This window comes from Glycine soja, chromosome 16 (genome assembly GCF_004193775.1).
Source record: "Glycine soja cultivar W05 chromosome 16, ASM419377v2, whole genome shotgun sequence".
Taxonomy (NCBI): Eukaryota; Viridiplantae; Streptophyta; class Magnoliopsida; order Fabales; family Fabaceae; genus Glycine; species Glycine soja.
Genome location: NC_041017.1, coordinates 33,933,995 through 33,954,692, shown reverse-complemented (window position 1 = coordinate 33,954,692; position 20,698 = coordinate 33,933,995). Strand labels below are relative to the sequence as shown.

The 20,698-nt window shown below is 30.0% G+C and overlaps 1 protein-coding gene and 1 pseudogene across 1 annotated transcript; one reads left to right on the top strand and one right to left on the bottom strand.

Moving 5' to 3' along the window:
* Window positions 1-9,626: 9,626 nt before the first annotated feature.
* LOC114391308 lies at window positions 9,627-9,731 on the bottom strand (annotated as a pseudogene).
* A 5,944-nt stretch (window positions 9,732-15,675) lies between these two features.
* LOC114390006 (receptor-like protein EIX2) lies at window positions 15,676-17,622 on the top strand. Its single transcript, XM_028350697.1, has one exon. The coding sequence runs from the start codon at window positions 15,676-15,678 to the stop codon at window positions 17,620-17,622; it is 1,947 nt and encodes a 648-aa protein (XP_028206498.1).
* The last annotated feature ends 3,076 nt before the right edge of the window (window positions 17,623-20,698 follow it).

The window sequence follows — 20,698 nt, the reverse complement described above, 5'->3', positions numbered from 1 at the left end:
TAATTTGTATTCTGCCATTTAAATTGATACACTTTTCTAAATGTTGTAAACTATCAAACTTCTAGTTTTATAAGAAGTCTGTCTGAAATAAATGGTATCATTAGTACTTAGTACATATTCTCACTGGTATCACTGAAAATATCTGTTGGAGACTACCTTTTCAAGAGAGGAGTGGACCACGTATGGTTCATCATGGGCTTAGCCTGTCAAATCATGATCATGATTCGTTGAAGGTTCACCACAAGTATTTACAATAAATCTATTGCAATACTAATTTTTCATTTTTCTGCAGCTTTAGGCGAAGTTTCCCTAATTTAGGAATAAATGCCTCAATTCTAATCACTAGTTAGCAATTACTCTATCATCACCATCCGTCTTATATCTTTTGTATTCTCTATTCTCTTTCGTTTTGTTTAAAGAGATTCTCAATCCTAAAATAGTGTTCTCCATCTCTAGTCTTCATGTTTTTCTCTATATTCAATGAGATTTCGGGTGAAGCCTGTTGAATACATTTATTAATTAACATAATTTTGTATTTTTAAGCTTGTTATTATTTTACTCCTCCACTACTTATTTTCTGGATATGTTCATGTTAATTAATCCCTATTAAATATTTTAATCCCCAACATATGAACACGGAAGATTCCAGCCAAAAGATATAATTGAACACAGAGAATACCACCTTTTTTTTTTGGTCTAGAAGAATACCACCTGTTTAACAGAACATGCATCTACAAGTTATTGGTGGTTTTTTCTTCTTCTTACGATAGCATAGAAGAATATTATTGTGAAAATTCAGAAGTTAATTTGTCTTATCACATGAAAGTTTGAGGACACAATTTCTGCCCAAAACATAAGCTCCCACTATCTACTTCATCAACAGACTACATATATGTGATATGATTCTAAAAAGAAAACATGTATAAACAGCCACTTCAGTTAAATCCAAGCAATTGTTTTCCAAGTCTGCCAACCCTTAAAATATGGGTTAGAAAATTAAGCTCGCCAATCACATCAAAAAGGAAAATTAAAACACGCACACAAAAATATTTAAATCAAAAGAAGATTAAAGGAAACTCATGCTGCTGATACATTAGTTTGTGGAAAAATTCTGTCTTCACGGTATTCTTTTTCCATACTAGGGTCCGTTGACTGATACATCAGCTAATCGTTATCAAGTTTCAAATATATCAACCAAATATTGAGATAAATGCCACAAAATCAAAAATAAAAAAGAATCCCGTGCATTTACATTATCTGAAATTCTTTGAATGGTATCTGGTCCAAGAGAAAATTCCAAAAGGAAATTTATTTTAAAGGATATAAAAATACAATAAAAAGAATATTTTTACACCAGGAAATATGTAAAATGAACAAATAAGGAGAGAAATATTTATGTTCACAATATAACATGCTAGACAGAATTATCAATTGTTAATGGCACAACGATGTGTAAACTAAGACAAAGGCTCTAAGTCAATTCTCTTTCCTCTCAATATTTTATCACGAGTAGTGATTTTTACATCACATCTTAACCTAAAATTATAAGGCTCATATTTATAATTTTTTCTTCACTTATTATATGGTACTCAACTTTTTCATTTCTATATCATGTGAGACTTCTGTTAGTACTTGTACTTTAATAATCTTTTCCCTCAAGTTTGTGTCTCTTTCACATGTTAGCCTTCCCCTAGAGCATAAGCCATTTTTAATCCAAGAATATTCAATGATGACTTTTAGAGCTTAATTGTTACTGCCCCCAGCTTGTCTAGCCATTGTTACAACATGTTCTAGTATCTTGCACTATTGCAACACCTGCAACTTTGCTACTTGACATTCATGCATGAATTTATCTGTCAGAAAGACTTTTGATACAAAGAACTCTATATACATGAATCCATCGACGTCATCTTACTTGTCTATGTCAGTGACCAAGTCAAACCATTGACTCTGATATCAATTTTTTGAAAAATCGAAGAGAGTAAATACGAGAGAGATTTTCCGCAATAGGTCACCAAACAAATTATATAAGTGAACTTGACACTATCATCTTAACACTCCCATGCTTATTTTTGAATAAAAAAGCTGTAGGCGGATTCTAGAATAATTTTAATAGCATAAGAGATAGGCAAAACCAAAACATAGTTTTAGTTCACAAACTAAACAGGATCTAGACTTGTATGTGAGCCCCTCATTTCCAAAATCCAACCCCATCCTCTATTAGCTGTCCCAATCATAGAAGTAACACAATGCATAATATTAATTTAAAGCATAACAAACTATATATGTTCAAGAGCCAACCACTAATGTAAAGTGTGCTAAGCCAGTTCGTATACATACGCAGTAGGGTTAGCTACGTTAGAGCCTAACAGAACGGAATATTGAATGGCTGGTTCTGGAATTTGATCAATTACAATGTAATTCGGTAAAATTTGTTTTAAAACTTCATAGAAAATATCTTTTTTTCTATGCTCATTCAACCCTGCTCTTAGACATTAACTTATTTATAAGTAAAAATCAGAATGCAGGGGAGAGTGAATATGAAACGGCTTACCAGTAGGAAGAGGACTTCTAAGAACACCTGAGAAGTGTAATGTACAACAAGAATACAGTCTCGTGAGAATCAATTTTCAATTTCCCATGAATTTAGATAGCGAACTAGTAATTATTATAATTTCGAAAACAAAAGTGGTCAGAAGATCAACATGTCCTCACTTATACAAACTCAATCGATGGCACAAAAAAACAAAATTCCTGTTCAATTTCCATTCCATGTCTGGAGCAAAAGTACTTCCACAACAGCAATGGGAACAAAATAGCGTGCATAATGCAAATTGGTATTAATGACTGCTACAATTTTGTAATCTGCAGCATATAACAAAGCTTTGGAGGATGCTATTGCTGTTCTTATCCAAATTGCAATTAATGCCTATTGATTCTCGGGATTGTAATTTCTTTTTGCTTATATAGTACCTTTTTGTGTTGAGAATTTCTTCCTCCCATTAATAACAACAAGTTTGGTTGTTGACAATTTGGCAACTCTGATTTTAATATATGATAACATATTCTGATCCACGTGAGTTAAGGGTGAAAGATTAGTTAAAATAGTAATAGGATTTGGTGCTATGTTTTATTCAAATTCAGCTGAAAAGTTCATGATTTGACATTTTGTTGTTAGGTCAAATCCAATATTGTTCTAGAGGATTCTAGTAGTTTCGGTGATGTCTTATATGTTTTACAACTTCTGTTTTTATTTTATATTTTCGCTTCTCTGAACTGTCTTGGTTTTTAACTCAAACCAGATTATTTCTTTTATATTTCTAAGAGAAAAATTTCTTATCTGCTCGTTATAGACAATGGTTATGATATCTATATGTGAATAATAAATTCAGTTAGCACTGCTGATTTTGTATGCTCTTTTTCCAATCTACTCTGATGTCTTATCAATAAATATTCTGGAAATGGCTATCACATAGACGCCAAGCACTTTAATTGCATAATTCTAACATCATGTTTTAGAGCTGACTCTTTTTGTTATATTTTTCCCAGTGCAAGTAAAACTCTGGAAAAGAGATGCACTAGAGCAATGTTTTGTTTCCACAAATTAAGAACCATATATGACAGAAAGCTTCTTTTTTTTTTCTTTATTTGGAGCTAAGGATAGTATGACAAAGTTTCTGTAACAATATTATGTATGTAACATGTCGTCAATTGGAATGAAGAATTATGCCTAATCTGATGTTTATGCTTCCAAGTCTCCTATTCAGGATCAAGCTTCAGGCACCAAAGAGAAAAGTGGCGATTTTAAAGATTGTTGTGTCTCTGAACATCAAGCCAGAGACAAATGTGGTGCAGCAGGATGTAACAGACAAGTAAATACACTATATAGAGGACGAGTTGTAAAATGCGCTCTATTTTATATTAAGTTGACATATAAACGATTATAAAAATGAAAGTTTCATTATTCTGATTACGTTCTAAAATTATAGCAGATGTGAAATCTATTTAATTATAATATTATAAATTCTGAGCCAATTGTTAAAATTTTTAATGTGTTGACTGGTTAGTGAAAAGGGATTGTGTGATGAAGACCATTTGTTGGGCAACAACTTTTCCTCAACTACCTTTGGTATGTGTATGAACTATGAACACATTGTTCTATTTTCCATAAGATATATGGGTTCACCTTGTTTCACCGTTCTTGCAGAGGCCTTTAAGGTTTTGTCAACATTGTTCTCATGGTTTGATTAAAAAATAACATTTGTTAGGTAATTAACAACGCAGAGCACGCAGGGCAATTCATTTATATATGAGGTTGAAGACAGGTGTCTTTAATTTTCCACATGTTCTTATTTTCTCTCCTCTTCTTTGCCTTCAACTCACTACTTAATTATAACCCTTACGTTTCTTTTATTTTGAGTCCTTTAATTTCATACTAAAAGCAAATTAAGACAATAATTTAGTACAGTTTTTTTTCCTTAACAATTGACATTTACAAATTCAGCAAACATTGACCTTTACAAGGACTAATTAAGGGACAATAAATACAACAAATTTGAATAAAAAGGTACTTAAAACCTTCAAATCTGCATTTGATTTTTTCACTTTGTGTTGCCGTTGTCTTATGAGCAACAATACATTGGTAGCCTTTTCTCGTGCTAAAAGCAAAGGAAACTGAACTCCAAATCAGATGCAGTTTGAATTTGTCATTTTGAGTAGTCATTGGTATGATGATGACCATTGTGAGCAAAGAAGGGACACAAAATGATGTGTTTGCAAGAGATGCCTTGCTGTCTGGGTAAGGTTTAAATTACTTTCTGAATTTTTGAATTAATTTGTTAATTGTAATTATTTGGCTTCATTTTATTATACCCAATTGTACGTAGAATCAAAGGAAAGTCGCTTTTGTTCTACACTACAGTTTTCGTACAAGTTAGCATTTTTTATTGGAGTTCGTTACTTCAATTAGTCACATGTTCTTAATATGTACTTTTAGGCATTAATTAGTATGATACCCGCGTGATTGCATGGGTCCCTTTGATTTTCGCTCATCCAAAATGATCCCGTACATATTAAACGTATTAATAAGATTATATATACTACATTCATCAAAGTAATACACATTCATAAAAAACATATCTTGATTTTTTTCCAGTTAAGTTTGTTCTTATTATTTTTTTTTATAAATATCATAATTAGGACATTTTTTCCTCTGTGAGACTTTGAAGTATCTCTGCATATTTTAATTCTTTAAAGATTAATTCTTAATTTAAAACTTAGTCATAATTAAAGTTTATCACCTTTTGCCAAGCACGTCTTGTGTGAGAAGTTTCTATTTGTTCTATAAGTATTGCAACTAATTTCTACCTCCAAAAGTTAAGTGTTTAATTATTTGTATCTTTTCTTTTTTTTAACTATTTTAATTATAATTTTAATACTATAATAATAATAATGTAATTTTCGTCATTGTAAAAAAATTGAAACCTTTTGCCATTTTCTTTTTATCGACATATTTGAAAGGAAGATAGTAAACCTATGGTGCTGTACGAAAAAAAAATCACTAACAATAGATATTTCTTGTGCAACTCATTAGACATAAGCTAGCCCTCTTGAACAAAGTAACTTTGTAGGAACAATTTTAGTCATACATGCATTAGACGTACCATAAAGAAAAGTGTTTTCCAAGTAATAAGCTACTTTGGCTTTGCAGCACCCACCTGGCCTCCTCAACTACCTTTTCTAGCTTAGAGAGGGAAAAGGAGAGAGAGACTGAACTTTGTTTTGATATGGGCCAAACTTGGGGTGATTGCAACATTCCTAGCAAGAACCCTACTTTTGTTTGTTAGTACACTTTAAAGGAATAACTAGTTGCCTGCCTTTGCCTATTGTCTTATTTGTTGGTGACCCTTGTCATTGTCAACAATATAGTTTGGATAAATAAATGCTTATTCCTTCATGAATGCATTCTAATTAAAATATGATGGTGGGGGCAAAATAGGTTTGGGATTGGAATCGAAGAGATGATATGCTTGCATATTGATATGGTCAAGTTGTGACTTTGACTTATCTTTACGTTCACATCATATATCATTCCCCCCTATATAGGGATATATGTACAGTTTTAACAAAATCAAGTTTAAATCATGAGCATCATTATCAAAATTAGTTTTGTTAGCACGGTTAGTTTGACAAATTCGAATGCATAATTATATTGTTGTCCTACATTGCTTTTATGTTTCAGAGACTCCAATAATGTGTGGTGGAGCCAAATTTTCAGGTTAATGGTAGTGGGTGTAAAGTATATTAATTGTATGGTATGGAAAGAGAGGAAAAAACACTATTTTATCAATTTGGGTATATATAGGATATTATCAAGGTTTTAATTAAACTGCAGTCTAAAATTAATGCAATAACGGCCATAACATTAAGATTTTTAAGGTTTATAAAATCAGATTTCAACAACAATACTTACCTTACATTTTACTACTTTTTTTTTTACTTAAGATTTTTCAGGACTTTACATTCATGATGACCCACAACTCGACAATTTAAAATCATAGATGTGATAACAATCATATTATTTGCTAACAATCATACATTCCTTTCCTTCCCATGGCATTAGTACCTCTCTCAAACTAAACCTCTTTAACTGCATGTAACTCAAGTACTGATCAACTTTTCAATATATGATTTACAATAGTTAGAATAATAATTACCAAAAAAAAAGGATTAGAGATGTAAGGAATGAAGATCTGAAAGTGTGACACCCATGGTTTATTACAGTTCATCAGTATGACAAATCTGGCTTTTATTGTGTTCTTTTCTTTCCATACCTACATTATTATACACCCACTGACACTTTACCTGAAAATTTGGCTCCACCACGTTAGAATCTCTGAAACATAAAATGAAAGCAATGCAGGATAATAATAAGACCATGCATATCGAATTTGCCAAACTAACAATGACAATAAACTTTTCGTAATGGTGCTTATGGTTTAAACTTGATTAATTTCGTTTGTAATCTCTTCAGTCCCATACATCTTAATCTTTTAGATGGTTCAATAGGAGTTTTGTTATAGTAACTACATTTATCTTGCTATATGACGAAGTAATCTCTGTCCTAAAGTTTATAGCAATGCGTCAAAGTGAAACTGGCAGAAAACAAGTATTGGCTTCAACCAAATCCTACTTATCCTCTTTTTATTACTTCCTAATTAACTTTCAATATAGTATTATTGAGGTAAATGCACCTAAAATAGCAACGAAACACAATTGATTAGAAGTTTTCCAAATGAATTGTCATGAAGAAAATCATAAAAAGCATCCAGATCTAGAGCAAAAGTTTAAGTTGACACACAAAATAAGGTTTTAAAACAAAAACAAGTTATAGACAAAATAGTCTTAAAAACATCTCCTTCAACCTTACCTTTGCAGTTGAAGTTTCATACCTATAGTGTCTCATGCTAGCCGATAGTCATCTTATCTTCATATATTCAAACAAAATAAAAATTTCTATTTTAACTTTTTTCCTATTATTTGATATCAGAACAATTATATCTAAGCAAAATTGAGCATAAGTTGTTTGAAATTAGAATATAGTAACTTTAGAGCATGATTTGACAATGCATATTAAAAAGTATTTTTTCATACATAAATTTCAAATTTAAATTTTGGAAATTATTTTTTCTTAGTTTCAGAATTTAAACTCTGCAACAATGAAACTACACTCATCAATATTTAGGGTATTATCGGAAATTAAAAAATTGAAGCGAGGTGTGAAATAACAAAAAACAATGGCCTTATGTAAATCAAACAAAACTCCATCATTTGAGACCCAATTAACGGGCAGAATATCTAACCGAAATTATAAAAAAAAAATGCAAGCATGAGCCATATGAGGGATGTGTTTGGAACACCCATCATTTTTGTTGGTACACCCAACAGTTTTTCAAAATATCAAAAATACCAAAAATACCCACCAAAATGTTCTTATGGGTATTTTTGATTATAAACAGCAAATTAGTTTTTTCATTTCTACAACATCTTTCTTTTTTGGGAAATCGCACTCCCTTTGTGTAACTTTCTTCCGTTAGTATTCTTTTGTAAGTATTTGTAATCGCCGGTGATGTACACGTGTTGTTTACAGATATACAGTGAAATTCAGTGATTTTTTGTTGTCGGAGAAGAAGAGGTGCAAATTTTTTTTCAAAACATACAGATTGACAATCCGTATGATTCATACAGATTGACAATTCGTATGATTCATATGAATCTGTACAAACCATACAGATTGTCAATTCTTATGAACCATACGGATTGCCAATCCGTATGTTTTGAACTTTTTAAAATTATAATTTATTTAGAATTTTTTATACATTTAATTTATTTACAAAATCTGTTAATTAAACAAATTTGACTGAATGTTGTATTTAGATATTTATTATAATAATTAATAGTTAAACAAATTTAGTATTTATTTGAATGATGTATTTGAATGTGTATTACAATGATTGAAAATTAAACAAATATAATATTTAATTGAATGATGTATTTAGATATTTATTACTGATAATTAAACAAATTTTTTATTTTTTTACATATGTAAATTTTTATTAAACTTATGATTTTTATTTAGAAATTATATATATAAAAAATTAATTATTAGATAAAATTAATTGTCACAAAATTCATTATGTAAATTTACATGTACATTACATATATATTAGAAATTTTAATATTATATATAATGACATTAATTATTTTATAACATAATTGGTTTATTAGTTCAGTTGATTAAAACATTGTGCTAATAATGCGAAAATAATAGATTCGATTCTTACTTGAACCATTAATTTGTAAAACATATTTTTTAAAAAATTCATATCAATTTTACAAAAAGGCCAAACTGGAATTTCACATGTTATACTTTCTGGAAAGATTTTTTTGAAATACACTTAACTTCCTTTTTTTTTTTTTTTGTATTTCCAAGATGACCTTTTTGGAAAGGCGGTTCTAGAAAAACAAAAACATATTTTTGAAAAGGCTTTTTTGGAAATATAGAAAAGTGTATTCCAGAAGAACAAAAATAACTTTCAGAAAGGTCTTTCTTGAATACATTAATTTTTTTTTTATATTTCAAGAAAGGTTTTTCCTAAATTATATTTTTGTACATTTGAAAAGGCCTTTCCACAAATATAAAAAAATTAGTGTTATGAAAAGGCATTTCCAGAATATGTTTTTATATTTCTGAAAAGGCTCTTCAGGAATTATGTTTTATAGACCTTTGCAGAATTATGTTTTTATACTTTTGGAAAGGCTTCTATGAAAGAATAAAAAATTGTATATTCTTGGAACTTTTATTTTGTTCCTAACTTCGTCGGTGGCTTTGTGCTTTCTTTTCTGCATTAGGCTGGTTTGGTGGTGGTGTAAGGAGGTTGCAACAATGGCGTTTGGGTTGACAATCGACAGTGGTTTCGGTGGAGGCTTGGCTTGCTTGGGAGAGACAGGGTATTTGTGTCCATTCGGGTCCTTTGGAGGTGCAAGGAGCAAAAAAGGGAGGTGCAAGAAGAAAAAAGGGAGATCCAGAAAGTAAAATCCAAGTTATTGTTGTTAGGGATCTACTGAAAGATGGGTACTGGGTAGCCTTTACCGGATGTGTTAACCAGATTTGAGAATTGTTTCCGTCCTTGTCAAGAGAGATGAAAATCATCTCTTCTTTTCACCTTTTCACTAAAATCTACTCAGTTATGCAAATAGCTTTTTGGAGAATCATTTTAAGAGGACCTTATTCGAGTGTCTCTTGAACAGTTGTTCACCCTTATTTATAAGGGTTGTCGTCAATTCAATCCTTACTTTCACATGATGGATCTCATCACGAGTATGCTGGTTAGGAACCAAACTAAAATTTTTTGTTTATGGGCTTTGCCCCTTCTTGAAACCAGAAAAAGAAAGAAAGAAGTAACTTTTTACGTCTGCTGTTAGAGATTCCACATGTTACAAACCGATTTTGTATAATTAAATTAGAATCAAATTCACATTTTAAGATAATATTAGAACTTATTCTAGTAAGTCTTGTTGGGCTACACATCAGGTTGTTATTGAACTACTTGTATATATCAAATCTTGCAAATTTCATGCTCGAGAAATTTTAATGTGTTTTATAGTAATGATACCAAAATAATATATATAAGTGGATGACATTTGTCACATTATAATCCAGTTTTATATGATTGAGAGATTTATACCCACATTCTAACACATCATTTTTTTTATTTTGTTATTCACACTCCCTTATTTTTTTTTTCAATAATGCTCTTTATTAATAATCATAGTTTTGTTGTTTCAAAATTTAATCTTTAAAAGTCTATCTATATGCTTCAGAATTAAACATTTGAAAGTCAATTCCACATTTCAGGATTAAATTTCTAAAAGTCTATTTGTATATTAAGATGAAAGTCTCTCTTCTAATTTAGATGAAAGTGAAACTAAAATTTTACAATTTTCAAAATATTCCAAACAATAGTAGAGTAAGATGTTAAAGAGAGTGTTTTAGATACATTATTACTAACATTTTAATTTTTTTGTCTTACATCTGAGATCACGGTCATCTTTTGACTCAGAGAGTCAAAGACTAATTTTGCTTATAATGTGGTTGTCAGTGACCAAAGATAACTTTTACGCACAATGAAAATCAAATATTCATTTTCTTGTTAAATATATTATTTTTCACATGTGAACACAACTATCATTTCTATTAATTTTAATTGTGTAGCTTACATAATTCCAAAATTTAAAATCAAAAGGTTTTATGCATATAATTTTTAGAATTTAAATTATGAAACTCACTTCATTTTTAACATAATTCTGAAGTAATGATACTACACTCACTTGTAAGAGCGATATTATTGGAAAAAAATAAAATAAAAATTTAGTGGGTGTAGTAAAATTGAGGTGCTAAAAAGAAATTCTAGAAGAAATGCAAAAAAAAAAATGCCATGACATCCAATCACTTTACTTTAAAATTGATTTTAATCAAAATTATTATTTTAAAAATCAATTTTATTCTAATTTTTATAAATACTCATTCAAATACTTATTCGTGCATCTTGTAGCTCCAAAGATTTTTCAGGAAGCATCAACATTATTGCGGAGTTATTAACATCTTTCTGCAACACACAATATTCTTTTAGCCGAGCCGAGATGAACGATGGGATACTCAAATTGCAATTAATATTTTTTCAGGAAAAATATGATTGGTTTGGACCTGTTTCAATTAACAATTGATTAATAACATCATGGAATATTGCTTGATTATGACAATTAGTTCAATTATATTGCTCCTATACCCACTAGGGTTGATCAGAAAATAAGCTAATAAATGTATTGACTTCTCCTTTTTCAATACGATACAATGTTTATGGTTGGAAGGACCACCTCTTGAGGTGTGCCAGTTATTAGTTTTTATTGTTAGAAAATAGAATTCTCGTTTTTCCTTTTAAAAAAATTATGTATTTCATTTTAAAAATACTATAATATATAATATATAAGTTATATCAAATTAAAAATATTACTTAATAGGTCTTTACCTAAAAATATTAATTAATATGTCACACTTACATCCAACGAAGAAAATATAAAAGTAAATTTGTCGATGTGCTTTGCACACATGAAAAATAAAATTATTAGAGATATTTATAAAGATAGTACAATATAATGAATTAATGATTGTTTGTTAGTCCATGAAAAAATAGAGGGGAGCTTGAAGACCGATAACTACATTATAGGAAATTAGTAAAAAGAATCTCTCAACGAATAATATAGTTGAGAATTTGATTTATATTTGAGTCTTATAACAATAGAATACGAATATTGTAGATGTTATTGTTATATAATAATGATGTATATATAATAATTAGATAAATTATAGTTTTTATTATATTCATACTGATTGTATATATGAGTATGAAATATTGATATTTTTGTATTGTAATATAAATATGATATTTTAAATAAATGTGGGATATACATTATATTTTTTTGTAAATTTTTACATGTATTGAAATATATTAGTACTTTCAAATAATGACAAAATAATATTTCCTTCTTTTATGTTTTCTAACTCTTTTGATGGGTTAAAAAATTAAGCACACAAACACATCAAATTTAAAAAGTAAAATGATTGCATATACTTTGAAATTATTAGTCTTTGTAGAAATTTTATATAAAGACAAATTAAGCTTCCATTTTCTGTGCTTTAGCAAAATGACACATAATATTTATTGGTCTTAATTCTAAGTAGACTTTTCTTAGTATGATATCAATCCTAGAAAGTTTTAGAAATATTCTAACGTGCAACTTACGTATGTTTTGGAAGAGAGGAAAGAAAATGAAAAAGGGTAAAAAAGGTTTAAAATTTGAATTTAAAAAATTAGAAGGAAGGAAAATTTAATTGGCCGAAAGTAACACACATTTCCATCACTCCCCTTTTTTATTTTTCTTCTTTTATACACCTTACACCTATTTTATCTTTGAGGAAGACTAACAATACTCTTTTCTGTTATTTATTAAAATTTATAAAAAAATCACAAATTTTAATTAATGGTTTCACATCAAAATTAAGAAATATATATAATCATTAAATAAAAAATAGAACTCACCAATTTAAATTTATAATTTTTAATAATTTTTAGTCAATAATATACAACATTAAAAAAAGATTTTTTTTTCTTTATAACCAACAAAAGAGTACTAGACACTGTCACTAACGATATTTCTCTTTTATATTTCCACCGGCGCAATCACTTTACCACTGAAACCACAATTTTCTCTTATTACATTGGCTAAGTGCATTTTTTTATTTTTCCTTCATATAACCTTTAATTTGGTTCACAATTAAGAGAATATGTCTTCTAGGCTTGAAGAGAGCATACTAAATACTTAGGATTTTTTTGTCATTTCATTTATTCTCTTGAATTAGAAAACATATTAGGACCTTATTTTACTTTAGAGCATGCTAGTAATTTTAAACATTAAGATTTCCCTTATTTTTCTAAAATACTTTTTTTTATCAATTTTTTTAATTTAAATATATTTTTAGGTCCTTTAAATTTGGATTATCTTTGTTTTTTTCCTCCAAACTTAATTTTTCATTTTTTAGTTCCTCAATTTTGAAGAATGTTTTTTAAACCCTCTTGACTGATTTTTGACGATTTAAATGCATAACTTGTGGCATTTTTTGTAGGAGGAGGACTAAAAAAACATTTTTTAAAATTAAGGAAATAAAAATAAATTAAAATTTGGGGGATCAACTACAAAAGTAATCTAAATTTGATGGACCAAAAGTATATTTAAACAATTATTTCAAGAAATTATGAAATTTGATTGAATTAAGACCTAATCTTTGTAAGTTCTTGAAGCAGCCTAATAGGTAGATTTTGATTATAAAATAAGGATTACTTTGAGAAATTTATTATTAACATAAAGCTCCTTATCTTATTTTCCATGATCAATGATCTAATTGTGAGATTTTGATTAGGGATGACAAAATAAGTTTAATCCATTGGATTGACCCATTTGATATGCTAAACAAAGCAATATAAGTTTAAATTTCCAACCTATTGTTAAAATAGGTTCAACCTATATATTTGGTAGGTAAAGGGGCAGTTATGTTGGATCAATGTGTCGGGTCAACTTTTCTTTTTATTTTTTTTCTTGTATTTGTTGTAACTCATCCAAACTTACTTGTTGAGGAGGATGGTTGTTTTGTTCTTTTTGGTTTTTCTTCACATTGTGTGGTTGCTTTGTTTCCTTTCATTTCTCTTTCATGAGTTTTAAGAGGGTGATCTGAATGGGGGGAAAGATGGATTAAGGTGTGATTTTGATGTGGATCTGGGCTGATTATTGTGGGAGAAAAATTAATGACAGAAATAGTGATAATTTTACATTGGTTGTTTCATAATTGATATAGAAAGACACTTTTTATGTTGGTTACAAAACAATTGATGTAAAAAAGAAAATACATTTTACATAGACAAGATTTACATATTGGTTCTAGAATTGATTTAAAAAGCTCATTTTACCTGATGCAAAATATCTCCCCACCATTGGTGAATTTAAAAACATGTGCAAAGACTTTTTTATTTCTTGGGGACCGGTGCAAAGACTTGAAATTGCTAGTCTATACAAAACATTCATGTAAAGACAAATTAGTCATGCAATTTTTGTACTTTGGCAAAATAACACATCATATTTCTTGGTGGGCTTAAATAAATTTTTTTTTTATATTTTAGTCCTTGTAATTTTAATACTTGATTTTAGTCCTTACTATCAACATTTACGGATTATGTAATAATGTTGTTGGTTGTCCATTGACTCGTCACGTTACTAATGAGAATTTGATAGACTGTCATGTGTAAATTTTGTAGTAATTTGGATCTTCAAATTCTCATGTGTTAAAAATAATTGATAATGCTAGATTAGTTGATGAGAGATTTTAAAAAAATTACACATTATTTATTATTAAGATCTTTGATAGCATGAGAAGTCAATGAATGGTTAATGTAACTACATGTTATGTAGTCAATTAATGTTCTTACTTTGATAATATGGACAGATTTATTTTTTTAATTTTTACTGGGACTAAACATTATTGAAAGGCTAAAACAAAAACACTAATAATTTATAGGAGCCAAAATGTTGTTTAAGCCTTGTTTTTTTTAATTTTACATAGACTTTTCTCAGCATCGTGTGCTCGTTAAAGTGACAAACTCAAATACTTTAATGTGCAGCTCACGTGGTGTAATTTAATGACATTACAAAAATTCCCTTGATAATCTAAAAATAAAATCATAGTTATATTTTTTATTTATTAAAATTTGTAACATCATTTTTTTGTCGAATTATCTGATGAAATTTTAGTTGTTACAACTTGCTGGTACAATATGAAGTAGAGTTTGATGGACCTGTAGTTAATATATGAGATAATTTTATTACACAATTATATAATTATTGATGGACCTGTAGTTAATATATGAGATAATTTTTTCATTCTCGGGAGCACTCCCTATCCAGATTGGGAATCTTTGTTTGTTGCACACTCTTGGACTTGGTGGCAATTTTGATGTGAAATCTAAGGATGCAGAGTGGTTGACAAATCTTTCTTCCTTGACAAAACTTAGGCTAAGTTCACTACACAACCTTTCCTCTTCTCATCACTGGCTACAAATGATCAGCAAGCTTATTCCAAACTTAAGAGAGTTGAGGCTAGTTGGTTGTTCTCTTTCAGATACAAATATTCAATCTCTGTTTTATTCACCTTCCAACTTTTCCACTGCTCTTACCATCCTTGATCTTTCTTCAAATAAGCTCACATCCTCAACATTTCAACTGTTGTCAAACTTTCCTTCTCTTGTTATCCTTGACCTTTCCTATAATAATATGACATCATCAGTCTTTCAAGGTGGTTTCAACTTCAGTTCAAAACTTCAAAATCTTGATTTGCAAAATTGTAGTCTTACGGATGGAAGTTTTCCTATGTCATCTTCTTTCATTATGCGTTCTTCATCTTCTCTTGTTTCCCTTGATCTCTCCTCAAATCTTTTGAAATCATCAACTATATTTTACTGGCTCTTTAACTCCACCACCAATCTTCATAACCTTTTACTTAATAATAACATGTTAGAAGGTCCCATTCCAGATGGATTTGGGAAAGTAATGAACTCTCTTGAAGTTCTTGAGCTCTACGGTAACAAACTGCAAGGCAAGATTCCATCTTTCTTTGGTAACATGTGTGCATTGCAGAGTTTATACCTCTCAAATAACAAGTTGAACGGGGAATTCTCTAGCTTCTTCCGAAATTCTTCATGGTGCAACAGACACATATTTAGGATGTTGCGTTTATCTTATAACCGGTTGACTGGCATGTTACCTAAAAGCATTGGATTGCTATCAGAGTTGGAGTATCTTAACTTGGCTGGGAATTCTTTGGAGGGTGACGTCACTGAATCCCATCTTTCTAATTTTTCCAAATTAAAATACTTGCGCCTATCAGAGTTGTCTCTGAAATTTGTCCCGAGTTGGGTTCCTCCATTCCAATTAATACAGTTGGGACTCCGTTCTTGCGAGTTGGGCCCCACTTTTCCTAGTTGGCTCAAGACTCAAAGTTCGTTGTATGAGCTTGATATTTCTGATAACGGGATTAATGACTCTGTACCAGACTGGTTTTGGAATAAGTTGCAAAATATGATATTATTAAATATGTCTCACAATTATCTCATTAGTGCAATTCCTAATATATCATTGAAGCTTCCTAACAGACCGTCTATACTTCTGAATTCCAATCAGTTTGAGGGTAAAATTCCGTCATTTTTACTACAAGCTTCCGAGCTGATGCTCTCTGAAAATAATTTTTCAGATTTGTTTTCATTCTTATGTGACCAAGGCACAGCTTCAAATTTGGGCACTTTAGATGTGTCACACAATCAAATAAAGCGGCAACTGCCAGATTGTTGGAAATCAGTAAAGCAATTACTGTTCCTTGATTTAAGCAGCAATAAATTGTCAGGGAAGATTCCTATGTCCATGGGCGCCCTTGTTAATATGGAAGCCTTGGTTTTACGAAACAATAGTTTGATGGGTGAGTTGCCTTCTTCTTTGAAGAATTGCAGCAGTTTATTTATGCTGGACCTGAGTGAAAATATGTTGTCGGGTCCAATACCATCATGGATTGGAGAAAGTATGCATCAATTGATAATCCTGAACATGCGAGGAAATCACCTCTCCGGAAATCTACCCATTCATCTCTGTTATTTGAAGCGTATTCAATTGTTGGATCTTTCAAGGAATAACTTGTCAAGAGGAATTCCAACATGCTTAAAGAATTGGACTGCAATGTCTGAACTGAGCATCAACTCAAGTGACACTCTGTCTCATATATATTGGAATAATAACACTTACTTTGAAATTTATGGTCTTTACTCATTCGGAGGTTATACGCTTGACATAACATGGATGTGGAAAGGTGTGGAACGGGGGTTCAAGAATCCAGAGTTAGAGCTCAAGAGCATTGATCTTTCTAGTAACAATTTAATGGGTGAAATACCAAAGGAGGTAGGATATTTGCTTGGGTTAGTTTCTTTGAATCTATCAAGAAACAATTTGAGTGGAGAAATTCCTTCTCAGATTGGGAATTTAAGTTCCCTTGAATCAGTTGACTTGTCAAGAAATCACATCTCTGGGAGAATTCCTTCTTCTCTTTCTGAAATTGATTATTTGGGAAAATTAGACTTGTCACACAACTCTCTTTCTGGAAGAATCCCATCAGGAAGACATTTTGAAACCTTTGAAGCCTCTAGTTTTGAAGGAAACATTGATCTTTGTGGCGAACAACTTAACAAAACTTGTCCTGGGGATGGAGATCAGACAACAGCAGAGCATCAAGAACCACCAGTCAAAGGTGATGATTCAGTTTTCTATGAGGGATTATACATGAGCTTGGGGATTGGATACTTCACTGGATTTTGGGGCTTATTAGGGCCATTACTACTGTGGCGTCCTTGGAGAATTGCCTACATCAGATTTCTGAACAGGTTAACAGACTATGTATATGTATGGTTATGGTGAATGTGGTGGGAAGTTTTGCTGAACGCTCCAAGGCAAAAAGGTATGTTCTAGATTTATTTTTCAATTTCATGGTTTATGTTCTGACTTTGTTTTATTTTACATATATCAAGAAATTGCTTCACTGATCAAAAAGAGCAATATGTATTTCACTTAGAGGAGGCCAAGAATAATAATAATAATTTAATCTAATTAATATTTAACTTGTAATTTTTTTATAAAGAAAAAATATACAACTATATTAAGCATAAAACCATTACTATCTAATTAATTTTATCATTTATATGAAAATAAATAAATACATTTTTTTATTCCTAATTATTAGAAACATAAACTCTTTCAAATATATTAATTATACATTCATAGAAGAAACAAATACATGCATTTCTTTAAAATGATTTTCCATAATTATAAATGTACACCTACACATTACAAATACTTTATTATTATCTTTAATTTCTTTTTATCTCACTTTTTACTATTACATTATCACATTATATTACCTATTATACATAAACTTCTCTTTCTTTTTTCTTTTTATCTCGCTAAGTTTCAATTAAGATGACATGTATTATTTTTCAATATTTATTTCCATAAATTTTTAGGGGACCGTAATTCTTTTAACATGGTATTTTAAATACACTTTGTGAAAAACATGGGGGCCATGGTCCCTGCATGTATACTTCAATTTTCAATTTTATATGAAAAAATATAATTCTGTTTATATCTTGTAATTATTCCACCACATTAATTGTTGTGCAAAAAAATGCTGATTGTTGCAGATGTGCTGCACGCTTCTGATCAGAGAAGAAACCATTGTTGGCAGCTACAAATGCGAGATAATTCTTTAGTATAGGAGTTTACAATGTTTTGTATTTAAGTAATGAACTGCAAAATCTTGTTTCCAGAAACTTAGTATGCTATTGTTGTATTTATTGTATAATATATTTGTAATGCTGTTTGTTTTTCATTATTGTGCTTAGATCTGTGATATCTAAAATTTCACCACTTCATATTCATCTTCAACAATGCTTTCTACTATATTCTCCTAGTGCAGCTATACTTAACTGTGAATCAAATTTGTGCATGAGAAGAAGAATGCAAGATACCCTATTTGTTCCTAGTTACTACCAGTGTATTTGCATCCTTGTGTTAGACCCCTTCTGTACATGCACTTTTGCTTTGCCAAAAGTAGCAAGTAGAGCATTAAAAATTGCATCAAGCTAGTGTTAGGTTGCTGGACTTATCAAATTTTATCTATTTATCTCAATTATCACGAAAATAGAAAAGAGTATATCTGTAAATGAAATTCACACAATGAATGCTAATTTGAAATTCTCTCTCTTCCGTTGCACCAATATGAGAGTGCCAATTAGATCCCATCATCTAGTCCTTATTTTCGTAAGAAAAGGGAAAGGATCATAGGCAGTCTAAAACACAACTTCATTTCATGCAGTTTTGCCATTTCTTTTGCAATTTTCATTTTTTTATTTGTATTCTGCCATTTAAATTGATACACTTTTCTAAATGTTGTAAACTATCAAACTTCTAGTTTTATAAGAAGTCTGTCTGCAATAAATGGTATCATTAGTACTTAGTACATATTCTCACTGCTATCACTGAAAATATCTGTTGGAGACTACCTTTTCAAGAGAGGAGTGGACCACGTATGGTTCATCATGGGCTTAGCCTGTCTAATCATGATCATGATTCGTTGAAGGTTCACCACAAGTATTTACAATAAATCTATTGCAATACTAATTTTTCTTTTTTCTGCAGCTTTAGGCGAAGTCTCCCTAATTTAGGAATAAATGTCTTAATTCTAATCACTAGTTAGCAATTACTCTATCATCACCATCCATCTTATATCTCTTGTATCCTCTATTCTCTTTCGTTTTATTTAAAGAGATTCTCAATCCTAAAATAGTGTTCTCCGTCTCTAGTCTTCATGTTTTTCTCTATATTCAATGAGATTTCGGGTAAAGCCAGATGAATACATTTATAAACTAAATGTCAATGTTGGTAGTCCCTAATTTAGGAGATCGTGGTGATTTCGAGGTTGTTATTTATGTGACCACATGGAGGAATTGATGGTGGTATACGCAGCAATATTTGTTTCCTAGACAGTAGACACTATCCTCACCTACTGGAGGCTATGGATATTAAGGAATCCTTTGACAGAGTAAGTATTTCACCAAGACCAAGACTCTATGTGACTCTATTAAGGAATAAATGACATTAAATGTATATTTTCTAGTGTTATATAAAGGGTTCGACAAGCTAGATTGAGAGAAATTCAGAATCTGACTTGCTACGCTCATTCTCCTCATGCTATTTCATTGATCAAGGGTCCTATCATCTTGACTCATCGGTATGCTTCTCTCATTTAAAATATTCAGAATATGTCTTTACCTAAAAATATTAATTAATATGTGACACTTACACTCAACTAAGAATAGTAAATTTGTCGAAGTGCTTTGCACACTTGAAAAATAAAATTATTAGAGACATTTATAAAGACATGACAATATAATGAATTAATCGTTGTTTGTTAGTCCCTGATAAAATTGAGTGGAGCTTCGAGACCAATAAGTATATTACAGGAAATTAGTTAAAAGAATCTCTCAATAAATAATATAGTTGAGAATTTGATTTTTATTTGAATCTAATAGTAATAGATTATGAATATTGTAAATGTTATTGTTATATAGTAATGATATATATAATAATATTTAGACAAATTATAGTGTTTATTATATTCATACTGATTGTATGAGTATGAAATAGTGATATTTTTGTATTATAATATAAAGATTATATTTTAAATAAATAGCGTATAAACTATAGTTTTTTAAAAATTTTCACATGTATTGAAATATATTAGTACTTTTAAATAATGATAAAAAAAGATGATATTTTTTTCTTTTTTGTTTTCTAACTCCTTTAATGGGTTAGAAAATTAAACACACAATCACATCCAAATTTAAAAGTAAAACGATTGTATAGACTTTAAAATTATTAGTCTTTGTGGAAATTTTATATCAAGACAAATGAATTAAGCTTGCATTTTCTGCGCTTT

Bases quoted from the DNA above. Each gene is read 5' to 3' on its own strand.
- LOC114390006 (XM_028350697.1), top strand. From the start codon at position 15,676: ATGTTAGAAGGTCCCATTCCAGATGGATTTGGGAAAGTAATGAACTCT.